Below are 13,165 nucleotides of genomic sequence, written 5' to 3'. Positions count from 1 at the left end.
CATTTGCCTTCAGTTTAAAAAGCATCAGGGGAAGACTCTAGAGAGGAATAAAGCTATGCAAGTATCCTGGTATCTTAAAAGTTGCTTGCTTTGTGCTGCAGTCTGAATTTATAGCTTTACAGTGATTATTTCAATTCACTTACTAATGCAAGGAAGAAAATACTAAATTAAAAGACATGAGAGGAAAGTGCTTATATTCTTTTTCTGACTGTTGGCTTGAGTTTTTCTGGCTACAATTGAGTTGAATAATAAAATAAATTGTGCAGCAGTGATTCCAGTTATGCCTCTTCTGTTTTCTGTGGAGTCAAATTGGGCAGGCCTTGCTTATTTTGTCCATTATCTGGTGACATCACAAGGTCAGTGTACATCTTTACTAGAACATTAAAACAGAAAATAGATTTGGTTTTGTTCCTTTTCTAAAAGTTTCTTCAGTAAACTGAAATGATAAAAATACTGAAAAAAAGCCTCTTGTCAGAAACTCCTCCTGACATGTCCATTTTCACCAAGTAGGGTCATTCTCACTTTGAATGAGATTTTTGACACACATTAGGCTGTGGCAACTGCAAAGCTTTGCTTTCTAAAGATAATTTAAAAGCATACACATTTTATGTCTTTAGTTTCATTTAAGTAATAACCAGTGAAAACCAGCTACTATTGAGATGGAGAGGCATGACTGTCTTCTGTGATGTATTTGCAGCTTTATGGGCCTTTATTAGTGAGAAATCCTATGTGCCATACATTAATGCCATTGATTCAGTTTAACTCACACATTAGAGAACCACACTTTGGCTTCGTGTGTTCTATGCTAGATAATCCACTTTTTCAGTACATCTATTTAAAAATCTGCTTCAGTCTGCAGCATGCTCTCAAACTAAAAGTATTCCAGATAGCTGATGATAAGCCATATTTTAGTCTATGAGATACCCTTTTCCATTACTGTTTTTTTTTTTTTTTGATCCTTCTCCCAGTCAAACCTCTGGCTCAATCTCTTACACCCTGCCAGGAAAAAAAAGAAGATGGTCTTTTAGCCTGGCTGAGGTGAAACACCTGTTTCACAAAGGAATACAATTGTATATTTGCTGCCACGGCACCATGTACCAATCGCTTGACTTCGAGTAAAATGGAAGAAGGAATTAGTGAGAGCCTGCAGTGCAGGTTTCAAAGGTATTTTTGTTCTGCTCACTGCTCTCTCTTTATCTTTTCTTGTGACGGGGCTTTTTCCTTCATGCTATGACAAATTTTTGGCAATGATTTTGAATACAGATGCAGACATGTCCTCATGCAATTGTAAGCCTTTGGATTTCTGGGCAATAGTTTTGGGCACTAATATAACTTTATAGTGTGTGCTCTGCAGGTGAATTCATCCTCCCAACTAAACTTGCTTACCAGGTTGATTCTGAAGGTAAGCGCTTCCTGCTTACTTTGTGTTTTAGTGACCAGACACTGCATGTTTGTGTGTGTGCCTCAGGTTGCTGCAGTTCTACTCTTCGTGCTGCTGTATTATAAAAAGGCAGAAAGAGTGAAACAGGTTAATAGATCGTGGAACAGATTTGCATGTACATATGTGGACAGGCAGCTGATTATATTCTCAGTCCTGATGCACCAAAGGCTTTATATACCCCTAAATTCTCCTCTACTAGACATTATTCTTTGGTCTATGTGAAGAAAATAAACAGCTTTCTCTTGGCTTTCATCCTTCCTTTTTGTGTTTGCTTTGCAGACTTTTTAGCAGTGTTAGATTAGCATATTTATACTGTTTGGCCCACCTGTACAAATTTCAGAAGGATTTTTTCTCTTGCTGCTTGGTCTCTGTTGTACCTTCCTGAGAGCTTTTACTCTTGTGCAGTACAAAATTGGTGGCACAAATATTGTGAAGTGCTGAAGGGGGAAGCTGGCACAAATATGGATGATACTGAAAAATATTGACAAGGGTGAAGTCAAACTGATTAAAGAACTTTAGTCTAAAGCTTGCATGCATTTTTCTAGATTGAGCATTATTGCCTAGTGGAGAAACCTCTGTTGCATGTTACTTTAAAAAAAAAAAAAAAACAAAAATCAAACAAACCAAAAGCCTTCCAATGTTCTGGAGGCATTTATGTTTTCTTATAAATGCTGGGGAATATTCAGCAGGCAAGAAAAATCTATTCAGGTAAGGAACAAGAACATATTAAGGAATTATTAGTTACATAATTTGAGTTTCCTAACTGGTAATTTAACTGTTTCTAAAGTAATAGTCAAGAAAACAAGACTGTGTTGTGGATACAGCATTGCCCTGGCCTAGTAAAGAATATTGTTTGTTGTATATACAACAGAACTATTTCTGGTTCTAAGACAGTGTGTGGTAACATTTGATTTCTTTTTTTTTTTTTTTTTTTAAATGACAACAAAATAGATCTCTATACTATGTCTTGGTATTTACTCTGGTTTACATTAAATTACCAGAAGTGCTGCGGGATTTTATTCATGATTTAAAATGCATTGGTTGAAAGTTGGCATATAAATTGAAGGTATGCTATAAGACAGTACACAAGGGATGTCAAATTTAGTACCTCTAGAAGGCGAACCATGCTGTTCACTTAATTAGTTGAGGAAGGATAACAAAAATTTAGAAAAATGAGTCTGGTAAATCAGAAGTGAATTTTAGTGCAAGTGTCCAATCATAAATAAACAAGAGTAAGCCAGGTTTGGGGTTTTAAGGGTTTTTTCCCTGCATTTTCGATCCCCATTTAATCGATTCATAAATCAATTAATTACTGTCATGAGACCCAAGGGCAGCAGGAAATTAGGTTCAAATTAAAAAGAAAAGGAGGCCATTTGTTTTAAGATTGAAAGTTGAATGTTCAATCGAAGTTTAATCAGAAGTGACCCATTATTTGAAAAGTGGAACATCAATGTCTTTCTAATTTCACAGAATGCTCATTAAATGAGTATTGAAAAGATCAGGTTAACTGATCATTCCAAAAGGAAGATGAGACAAGGAGGGGTTTGTGAATCTGCTTCCGAATACGTGTTATGCTTGTTCATTTCTCTTCTGAAGAGCTCACAGAGAAACCAAATCGTTACACTTTGAATTCAAGGATTATTGATGTCATCCTTTCTAGGTTGTACAGATCATATGATAAAAACATAGCTTCATATCAGAAGAGCAAATCGATTTGGATAGCTGTGTACCTACAGAACCATTTACAAAAGGTAAAGGAGAAAATTTGCAAAGTCATGACTGGAAGTTGGGCCTCCTAAATTTTAGGGTGTCTCACAGTGGTCTGACCTTGAAAAAGTCTTTCCATAAATTGATATCATCTTGAGAGCATTCAGCGGCACATTGTACAAAGTGGGGGTGATACTAGTGCCTGACTAGAAGTGAAGGCAGATGAATTTTGTTTGAATTCTGTTGGTTGTTTGAGTGTGGGAGAGTACCAGGATAGCAACTGTAGCTGTAGCTCCTACTGTGGGTGAAAAACAGAAAGGAATAATATGGTTGGGTTTAGTGCTCTTTGGATTAGCATGTCTTTTTCTTAGTGTGTATTTACAAGAAATTTGCTTAGCAAATTGCTGTTAAAAAAACGCCAACGCTCACTTGTTATTGTGAGCTTGCTGAAAGAATAAATGATGAGTCGGATTCAGTTTCTCGCTGTTGGAAAGTGTTGCTCTTGCTGTTAAACGCTGAGAGGTACTCTTGAAACATCATCTAGACTCGTATCTCTGCCATGTGCTGCCTGGGATAAAGAGGGGGCTTCTGCTACTTGGAAAGTTCATGCAGCTTTCTCTCATAGGCATAGTGCTTGAAAGACAATAAAAGGCAAGAGAAACAGAATAGGTTTGCCTTTGTAGTAGTTCTTTATGGAGGTGTCTTTTATGAAAAAAAAAAAAAAGGCAACAACTGTTTTAAACATTTCCCTTTATTAAGTGCAGAGCAAGATATTTCAGATGTCAGCAAGTTATTTTAGATGGTAATCTTGGATTAACTATTTGCAAGTATTATCTGTCTATACACACAGAGAATAACACAGACACACAAAATAATAAATGTTATTTATAAATATGCCCAAATATATAAAATCACAGTAATTTGTTGTATTTCACGTGCAGTCCATAGGAAAGGCTTTGTTTTCTGGGCAGAAAGCTTTATAGTGCAAAAGTACTCAAGCCTACTTAAAGCAGTGACTCTCTATGACTGCTTTTCAAGAAGACAGTAGGGTCTTGATTCCATCGTGAGTTGCCACTTGTGATGACAATGTGTGTTTTGATTTGTTTATTGATCATTGCTTACTTATATTGTGTTTCTTTAAAAGGCAGCAGCTGAGGCAGTAGCAGAGGCTACTACCTGTTTACCTTGCCCAGCTGCCGTGGTCTCAACTAGGTTGGAAGCCTTTGGGAGGAGGTTTGATTGCTCAGTGGCTTTCACAGAAGGAACATACTAGTCTGGGAGAGTTTTGCAGAGCATAGATGTGACAAACAGGAGAGAGTGCAACTGGGCTGGTGTCAGAGGACAGTAAAAAAGGCCCGCAAACTTTTCAGTACAGAAGAGACTGATGAGAAGAGCAGGGACTGTATTTGTAGTCTGACCACAAGACTGGTAGGAAAAAAAACCCCAAAACTATTTTCCTGTTTTCCTGGTGGTCCTCGTAGGGGCTGTGCTGAGTTTGTTGCAAAGTGGAAAGTCACTGAAGTGCTACTGGGCTGAGGAAGAACCTAAAGACAATGACTCCTTGTGCAAAGAAACAACAGGCAAAAGTAATTTGCAAAGTGTTTTTTATTTCGTTGTACTTTTGCTTTTTAACAAAGGCTCTTGTCCTGGATTCTGTCCTCCTAAAACTTAGTTTTAAAGGAAAATAAAGTCTTTTCAGGTGTTTGCCTCCAGGAGGATACCAGGACTGAACTACATCAGAGCTCCAGCTGACTTGGGGTTCAATGACATGACTCACTTGCATTAATTCAAATGCTTACAACCTTGTATTGCTTTCCATTTAAGTTGTGTAAGAGGAGCAAGAGCTTCTGCTCCATGAAGGCACCTAGACTAAGAGAATGGGTATGAATGCATACTTTCAGTGATTGTATCTCTCACCATGGAATGTGAGATGAGTGTAGGACCACTGGAATCCTAGGCTGTGCTCCGCTGGAGTGTGTCTAGAGTAGGGTGGGATAAAAGCCAGTGAAGCTGGTTTTCCCTGCTTTACAGGCATCTGATCCATCCAGCTTTAGATTCCAGAGAAAGAATATTTGTCTAGATGGAGCAATAATCTGATCTTGTGTAGCAAATCTAATTCAGTAATCATTCCCTTCACTGACTCTCAGTAAGGTACTCAAGAATGAATATAAATAATGTAAGTCTTTGTAAGTTATTGATTGCAATTATGTGAATGATGATGAACAGCATTAGCACCACAGTAGCAGAATGATGGTGTTCCTCAACCTCCCCCCAGTCAAATGACATGGCTCTGTAAACTAGTGCACAAACTTAAAACAAAGATGAATAGGCGTTATGAATTAATCTTGATGTATGTATTTTATCTTTATAATAAATGACTTTGTGCATCTTCTCCCTGAGATCTAAAAAAAAAAAAAAAAAAAAAATTTCCAGAAGGGGAAGAATGGCTTCATTTATTATTCTGATACTTCTGTGACAAATTATACAACACACAGATTCATCAGTGAACACAAAAAATTTGTGTAAGTCGGTGCTAATTATTTTTTTTACTATTTTTTTAAGAAAGTGGTGGGAGCTTACTACCAGAAATAATCTTCTAGAAATATATGGAAATACTGATAGAATATTGATCATGGAGGCATTAATTTGTAGAAAAAATTAACAAGCAAAATTACCAGCCATGTAATGCACTGTTTTGAGACATACCTTTCACTGAATTTTCTTGAACATGTCTATGAGACATGTCACACTGTTCAAAGGAGCTTAATTTAGCTGTGAGTACACTAGCTCAGGAGGTGGATTCAGCATCTGTAGGGAACTACACCTATGTTGAGCAGTTTGAGCAGAGCATGTTGGCATATTACATCACTGATATGATTATAATTAATTTGTGTCCCACACTTGTTCCAGAAGAGAGCTGACAATGCCGTGCCCAATTAAAAACTAGCTCTTGGATCCATGCGATGTACTGCATTGTGTAGTACAAACAATTCTGATTCAGCAGGCATGTATCAGATACCACCGTTTTATCCCCCAGGGTACATCAGCAAGATATTCTATATTGTTTGTTTTGAGGAAGAGGGTAGGTTTTTTCTCTGCTTCTTTTTGACTTCTTTTGTTTGAATTGAGGTTAACAGCTCTGTTAGCTAAAGTACTATTTTTCTTCAGTCTTTGTATGGCTTAGAACCCAGCATGAGAAAGAGCAAAGCTTAGTCACATAAAAAGAGGTTGTACAAGCCGGAACAAAATAGCTAAATTGTTTGTCGCTCTCACTTGCTCACTTCCTGATGTTTAAAACAATAAACCCTACAGAGCGTTTTTAGCAAGTGAAAAGATGCGGAGTGCCAACCTTACAAATCAATCCTGCTAAAGCCTAGATCAGTTTTAGTATTTTTCAACCAAAGCTTTATTTGGCCACTGCTCAGCATGCAATCTCTGAATGCAAATAATGCATTAAGGCTGTTGAGGAATGTGTTGAGCATCATTACCAGGTTTTATGCCTCTAAAAGGGGCTTCTTGTAAGTACAGAGTATGAGTCTTTATTTGGAGTACAGGGACAGAAACTTTTGAAGATCAGTATATATCCAGAGGAGAAAACTGAAGAAATACTAGTCTAGTAGATATGGGAAGCGGGTATTTGAAAAGGACATAGTTCCAGAACATTGTCAGTAATGCCTCACAGTCTGGGAAACAATCTGAACCAGAAAAATTGTTCATCTTAAATAGAGGACCATGGGCTTCTGTGAACTTTATTTGGAATTCAATATGAAATTACTCTAGACATTTTTCAAAATTATTTTCAGAGAGATGTAATTGTATTATAATCTCACGATGGATTAGGCATTTCTGAACCAGAAATATTGCCAGATTCTTATTGCTGCTAGTACTATTTTATACATAAATTCATAGAACATAAAAATTGCACTCAGAATTGGGGTAGTCTCTTATTGGGTCCTGTGTAAAGCTCCAGAACTAGCATATATAAAATGTTGTGATTATGAATCTGCCAAAATATATTCATTTCACGAGTCACACTCCTTCTCTGCTTAACCTTTCTTAATGGATACATTTTCTTATATTCTTTGTACTGTCCCTCTCCACAAAAAAAAAAAAAAAAAAAAACCAACCCAAAAAAACCCCAAACAAACCAACAAACAAACAGAAAAAACCCACCAAAACCCAAACTTAGTGGCATTAAAAGACGCATGCAAAATGTTAGTTCTAGGACTAGCCTAACAATCTGAAACTGAATAATTCCCTAGAGATTCTGCCAAGGCTGTGAAACAAAGGACGAGACTAATTTCCCAGTGCTCAGATGCAAATACATGCTACAAGGAAGTATGTTAATAGGAGCTTGTGGTCCCTCTACAGTCCCGTCAATCCCTTTGGTAAGCCTGTATGTGATTCTACGTGTCACGCAGTGCATTGTACACTAAATACGAAATACAGTTAAGACCTTAGGATATTCTAGCTAAACTCAAGAATGTATTTAGGTGCTGGCATGTAAAATTAAAATCAAAACCCAGAATAAGATTCATGGACGAGGAAAGATTTAGGCCTTCCAAAAGGAGATGCAAAATATTATGATGCTGAACTTAGTTGCGTAGAGCTAACTAGAGTTTGGCAGAGGACTTGAGGTGAAGTTTTGTTCCTCTTCAGGACGTAGATAAATGCAGTAGATGCCTCTCTGGGTATTTGTGCGTCAGAGTTCACTTTGAAAAGTATGTTTAAAAGAACTCTTCATAGCTAGTACATTTTAGAATGTCACGATATTCATGCATGGTCACATCCTCCTGCTGATCTCTGAAATAACTTTGGCCATAGTTTCTGTGCCTTTTTACTGAACTCATTGCTGTTGGTGAACAGTGAGTGTGTTCAAAGTATGCTTACCAAATTGAGCATCTCAGTCCATCAAGGTGCACCTCTACGCCTATTTTTATACGCGGTGGGGAGTAGATGGGCACTAGGTTCCTAGCTTTTCCAAGAGGGGGCAGTTCAGGTCATGCCTAAAGAGCAAAACTTAGAGGCACTCCACAAAAGAAAGGATAATTTTAGGATGTATGTCTCAGGAGTTATAGGGATGTAGAGAAAGTTGATTCTTTTCAATTTAGTTTATGGATTATTATACCAGTTTCAGAAACATAAGTTTAAAATAATTCTTGTTTTAGGCATCTGTGCACCTTTGAGGCTTGGGGTCTTGTTTTGCATTATTTTGGTTTTTTTCAGTCCACACCTGGGTATCAGTTTGTTGTTTCCTTGTGACAGCTAATATGCAACCTAACTTCTTGCTTTCTTACAGTACAAGAGGCGGCAGACATCTTGCAGAAATAATGTATTAAGATTGCCTGGTGTTAAGAGTGGTCAGCCTAAAGGATATCGTTTTAGGGAAGTGACCAAAACCTCGTGTTATGTAGACAGTATTATTGTATACCAAAGTAGGCTGGTTGCAGAAAATAAAAGTATATTCTTTGATTATTGGGTTACCTTTCTTCTGAAGACTAAATCATAACGTATTTAATAAAATGTCTGATTACTGCCTAGCTCAGAATGAAATGTGTGGATATTTTTTCTCCTCCTAGGCAAAATTTTTAGCTGCTTTAGGAAGCATAATTACAAAGACAACTGCCATTCCAGAAATAAAGTCATAAGATTTATGGGGGGTTGCCTCTTTCAGGGATTCAGAATCAGTTAATTACATCAGTGAAATAAGTTTAATAATCGGCAAAACTTAAGAACAATTTGAAGGGTTTTTCAATCTCTGAAAAAAAAAAAAAAAAAGCATTTGAAGGAGGAAATCAATGTGGAATCCTAAAAGGCTTCTTGTTTCTTTCTCACAGAATTCTAGCTTTCTCTCCGAAGCTCTTTTCCCTGTACATACAACAAAAACTGAAGAGCTGGATCCATCCTTCAGCCTGCATGAGACCATTGCAAAGGTAAAAGAAATGGAGATCTCATACGTACTTTCCTTCACATGGCCAAATTTGAATTTGTTAATAACTTTGAAAGATACTCTGTTTTTTCCTGTGAATACTTCAAATGTAGTTAAAAGCTGTGGATTTTTTTTCACTGAGATTCACCTTTGGAACATTCTTTACTGTTACGTTGGTCAACTTGTGTGATCAAAACACTTTTATGTGCAAATGCTTCATTTTATGTGATTCAGTTGTATTTGCATGGTTCACATGAAACTTATTGGCAGGAGCGCAGGGCATTGAGCCCCACTAGATGGCAGGAAGTAACAAGTTTGTTGCTGTCAATTTTGTCAGTGAAGGGGGTCTCTGAGGGCACCTTTACATGCACAGATGCTTGGTTTTACGAGCTGTCACAGTGTGCTCACATGGGAGGAAGGGGTGGCCATCCCATGATTCTGGAGAGTGCTCTACAGAGGGGACGCTCCCAAAGTTAATGTGTTCTGACTCCCCTCTTGTCACTCCCTCCATGTTATTTATTAATACAGTCAAAATTACTCCTTGCTCTAAAGTGCTCTTTCTTCACTCTGTCCACTCAGCAAGCCCTATTTCTACAAAGACACGTGACTACAAATGAGTCCAGCTTAATGGATTCGTACACTTCTTGTAACTGGATTTCTTATAAACCAGAGCTATGTAGACCTCACAAACAGATTTCTTTCTTTATTTGGAGCTACTTCTTTTGGAAAAGCAGCTGCTGTTGAAACATTTCTTTTGGCAACAACAAAAATAAATTCTCAAAGATCAGCAATGTGCAGATTTAGCATGTAGGCGGATCAGCATCTTTTGCAAAATAGACAGAGACGGATCTTGGGGTTTTGGGGGTTCGTTTGTTTGCTTGGTGTGGTTTTGGTTTTTTTAAAAGAAGCACATTTTCCAAGACATTCTTTTGAAGCTTGGCAGAGTCTGACAGTTAAGAAACAATCACAGGACGAGTCATCTCTGAAGCCCTTTTAATGGAATTGATGGGTTTTAAGCCATCCTTGATGCCAAAGTGACTGAAAAAATTCACCAAATTTCTTCCCAAAGACTGAGGGAAGTAGGTATGTCATTATTTTATGTGATTTAGGTATGTGATTATCATTATTATAAGTTTTATAGCACTGAAAAATCTGTTTTCTATATAGAAAATATGGAAGAATCATGTTTTTTACAGCTGCTTATGTGAGAGACTTTGTGTTTAAAATTACAGTCTCAGTTCCTTTAGTGACCAGCTGAGACCTGATCTGAATGATTCTGCATCTATTGGAACATGCACAGTAATTGATATTTTTGAGACATTGTTGGTTTATATTTCTTTAAGCTATAAGCTTAAAGCTATACTTTGTCAGATCAAATTGAGAAAATGTTGAATTCAATACAAGAAGGCATACAGGTGCTGGATGGTGATTATTGTAAAAGGAATATTTACTAAATTGATGGTTATTCGTTCAGACCTGGTGGTGAAGATGTTACAGAATTGAGATATCTGGAGGAAAAAAAAAATATCTGAAAAAAGCAAGTGTTAAGAAATAATACTTGTTACAAAAGTTCTTGTGTATTGATGGTTTTATAGTGAAGGAGGGTTTGACCTGGTTTGGGTCTTTTTTGTTATTCAAGAGTATTAGATATGGACAAACCAATTTATCCAAGCTGATTGATTCCAGAAATTCATGTTACTTCCTGGTTGGCACATGGCCTCCAGAGTAGGAATAGCTTTGCTAGATAAGAACAAAATTCCATTTGGTACAAAAGTCTACAACTGGTAATAGCAAGTACTAGATTCTCAGGGAATAAATATATAAAATCAGGCAATCACAGCATAATACTTCCTCTGGTATACTTTCCCACTTACTGCCAATTGGCAGTACACTATTTCTTACACCAATTTCCAGCTCTGTTACATGTGTAGTTCTCTCTGCCCTTTTGTAATTCATTTACATTCTGACTTCCATAACATCCCATAGCAACATTTCCCACAATTTAATTCCTTCTTTCCCCCCTTACTTTAAACTTGCTGCTTGTTTCTCTCAGGTTTATCTAGGTTTTTTCTGCCTTTAGTATGAGAAATAATTAACAAACATGCTCTGTTCACTTTTCGATACCAGTTGCTTTACTTTCTAAACTGTGTTGTGTCAGAGTGTAGTAACCAGTTTGAGCTGTCCTCATAGGTAACTCATTCCTGCCTAATAATAAGTTTCATCTCTATTTATGCAGTTGTATAGCATCTCTTTTGCTTTAAGGTAATTAGAACTATGTACCATATTAAACATGTTGGATCACTGTGGCTCTATAGATTCTGTATGATATTTTCTTCTCTAATCCTTCCTCAATAATCTTCCACGTGCTGTTGGTCTTTTAGACTGCTGTTATCCATTAACTATTGCTAATGACTTGAGTATTTCTTTCTGCAGTGATATGAGCTAATACATACATCCTGATTGTTTGTATACACTCATATACTCATAGGCTGTTTTCTCCCATGTGCATTACTTCATATTTTCCATATTTTCTCCATATATTCCATATTTTCTCAGTGAGCATGTCATTTTTCAGCCCAGTGTTCAAATATTGTGGGATGCAGGTCAAGAAGGACACAAAGAACAAGTATCTTTCAGTCTTGGTAGTAGACTTACACTTACACTTAGTGTGCTTAGCGTTCGATTTGATGAAACTCATTTGCCACTGCGTATCGCTTGCAGTGTTCTTTGCTTGTATGGCCACTGAAGCTGGTGGAAGAGCTCATGCTGGTTTTGGCAGGAAATTATTTGAGGCTCTTCATCTTCCAAGGGAAATAACGGCTTTAATGATTTTTTTCCTATGTGAATGGCTTGATACTAAGTAACAATGGAAGAATTTCAACATAAATTTTTACGTGAGGTTCTGTGTAAGAACAAATAATCTGCTAATTGTGGTTTATGCTCTCTGAAGACAGTAGTTACCTTAATTTCATGACCACTTTGAAAAGGAGGAGATTGCTGAATGTGGCAGGTAAAATGAATGTGAAATGTGCAGCTATTAAGGAGATAGATCTGTAATCTGAGTGCTTAGAAGATCTAATTTGTCAGAACGCTTGTCAGATCAATTTATCTTAGATCCTGGCACTTTAAAGGTGAATTTAGGGTAGATTGCTGCAAGGCCCAGGCTGATCTGAAAGATTCAGAGAAGAAAGAGAAATATGTAGGTTTCCTAGTGGTGAAGAACCAAGACATTCATTACAGCAGCATGTTGCAGTACAAAATGTAGTGGTATCTTAAGTGAGATTTGCAGACCTTGTAATTTCAAGTGTGTTTTATAATACATATATCAAGTATTAAAATGCAGAAAGGTGTGCCTGTGTGGCAGAGAATGGATTTTCCCATCAGACCAGAAGTCAGGTGAAACTCCATTGTTATCAAGTGCATACTCAGAAAAGTATGTGCTGTTTTTCAGTAAGTTTCATCACTGTTATTCAGCACGGTGTTTCATGGTATCTAGGCAATTGGAGTTATTAACGAGTTTGAAAATACTTTTGTGTTATGAGGTATGCTCACTAGAGTGGCCTAGTAAGACTGGGATTATACAGTTGTAAAAGCTTTAATGGCAGTCGCCCAACAGGGAGTGCCACTGGAGCCACTTACCCAGTATCAGCCATGGCATAATAATAACATTTTATTGATTTTTACTTTGGCAGGCACCAAAGTGTTGAAAGGTATGCCAGAAGTGACATAATTGATTTTATGATGAGTTATGGGTGCTGACAGATAACTCTTGAGAAAATTATTAGTGATCCTGATTATTCTGTACTTCAATTATGGAGCTGCATAAAGTAGAACTAACTACCATAATGCAATTAACTTCTAAACATGAAATAAAACAGCAATAGGGAGGAATATTTCCTTTTCTAGGGGAAATAAAGGGGTTTTTTTGTGTAACATACTGTAGTATTTCCATTTTTAAAAAAAATATAAACACTTCCAAGAAGATGACAGATGGTCTCTTTTCTTGAAGCAAATAGAATGAAAAGTACTGGACTGCAGAACTGTTGATAAATGAAATTCACGTTTTGACCACAGATAAGGTACAGCAC

General features: G+C 37.0%; 1 protein-coding gene across 9 annotated transcripts in view; it reads left to right on the top strand.

Annotated features, from left to right (window-relative positions):
• NAALADL2 (N-acetylated alpha-linked acidic dipeptidase like 2) overlaps nucleotides 1-13,165 on the top strand; it is a 491,555-nt gene that overhangs the window by 412,774 nt on the left and 65,616 nt on the right. For all 9 annotated transcript variants that reach the window (XR_008578279.1, XM_054835389.1, XM_054835390.1 and 6 more), the window contains one exon: nucleotides 8,986-9,081. Coding sequence is in view for 8 of the 9 variants with exons in the window: in XM_054835389.1 (XP_054691364.1) it covers nucleotides 8,986-9,081 (96 nt within the window). In the remaining variant the exon portion in view is untranslated. The remainder of the gene's footprint in view (nucleotides 1-8,985; nucleotides 9,082-13,165) is intronic.

The sequence above is a fragment of the Grus americana genome, chromosome 9 (assembly GCF_028858705.1).
Source record: "Grus americana isolate bGruAme1 chromosome 9, bGruAme1.mat, whole genome shotgun sequence".
Taxonomy (NCBI): domain Eukaryota; kingdom Metazoa; phylum Chordata; class Aves; order Gruiformes; family Gruidae; genus Grus; species Grus americana.
The sequence above is the reverse complement of the archived record's forward strand: the minus strand, read 5'-3'. Positions and strand labels throughout refer to the sequence as shown.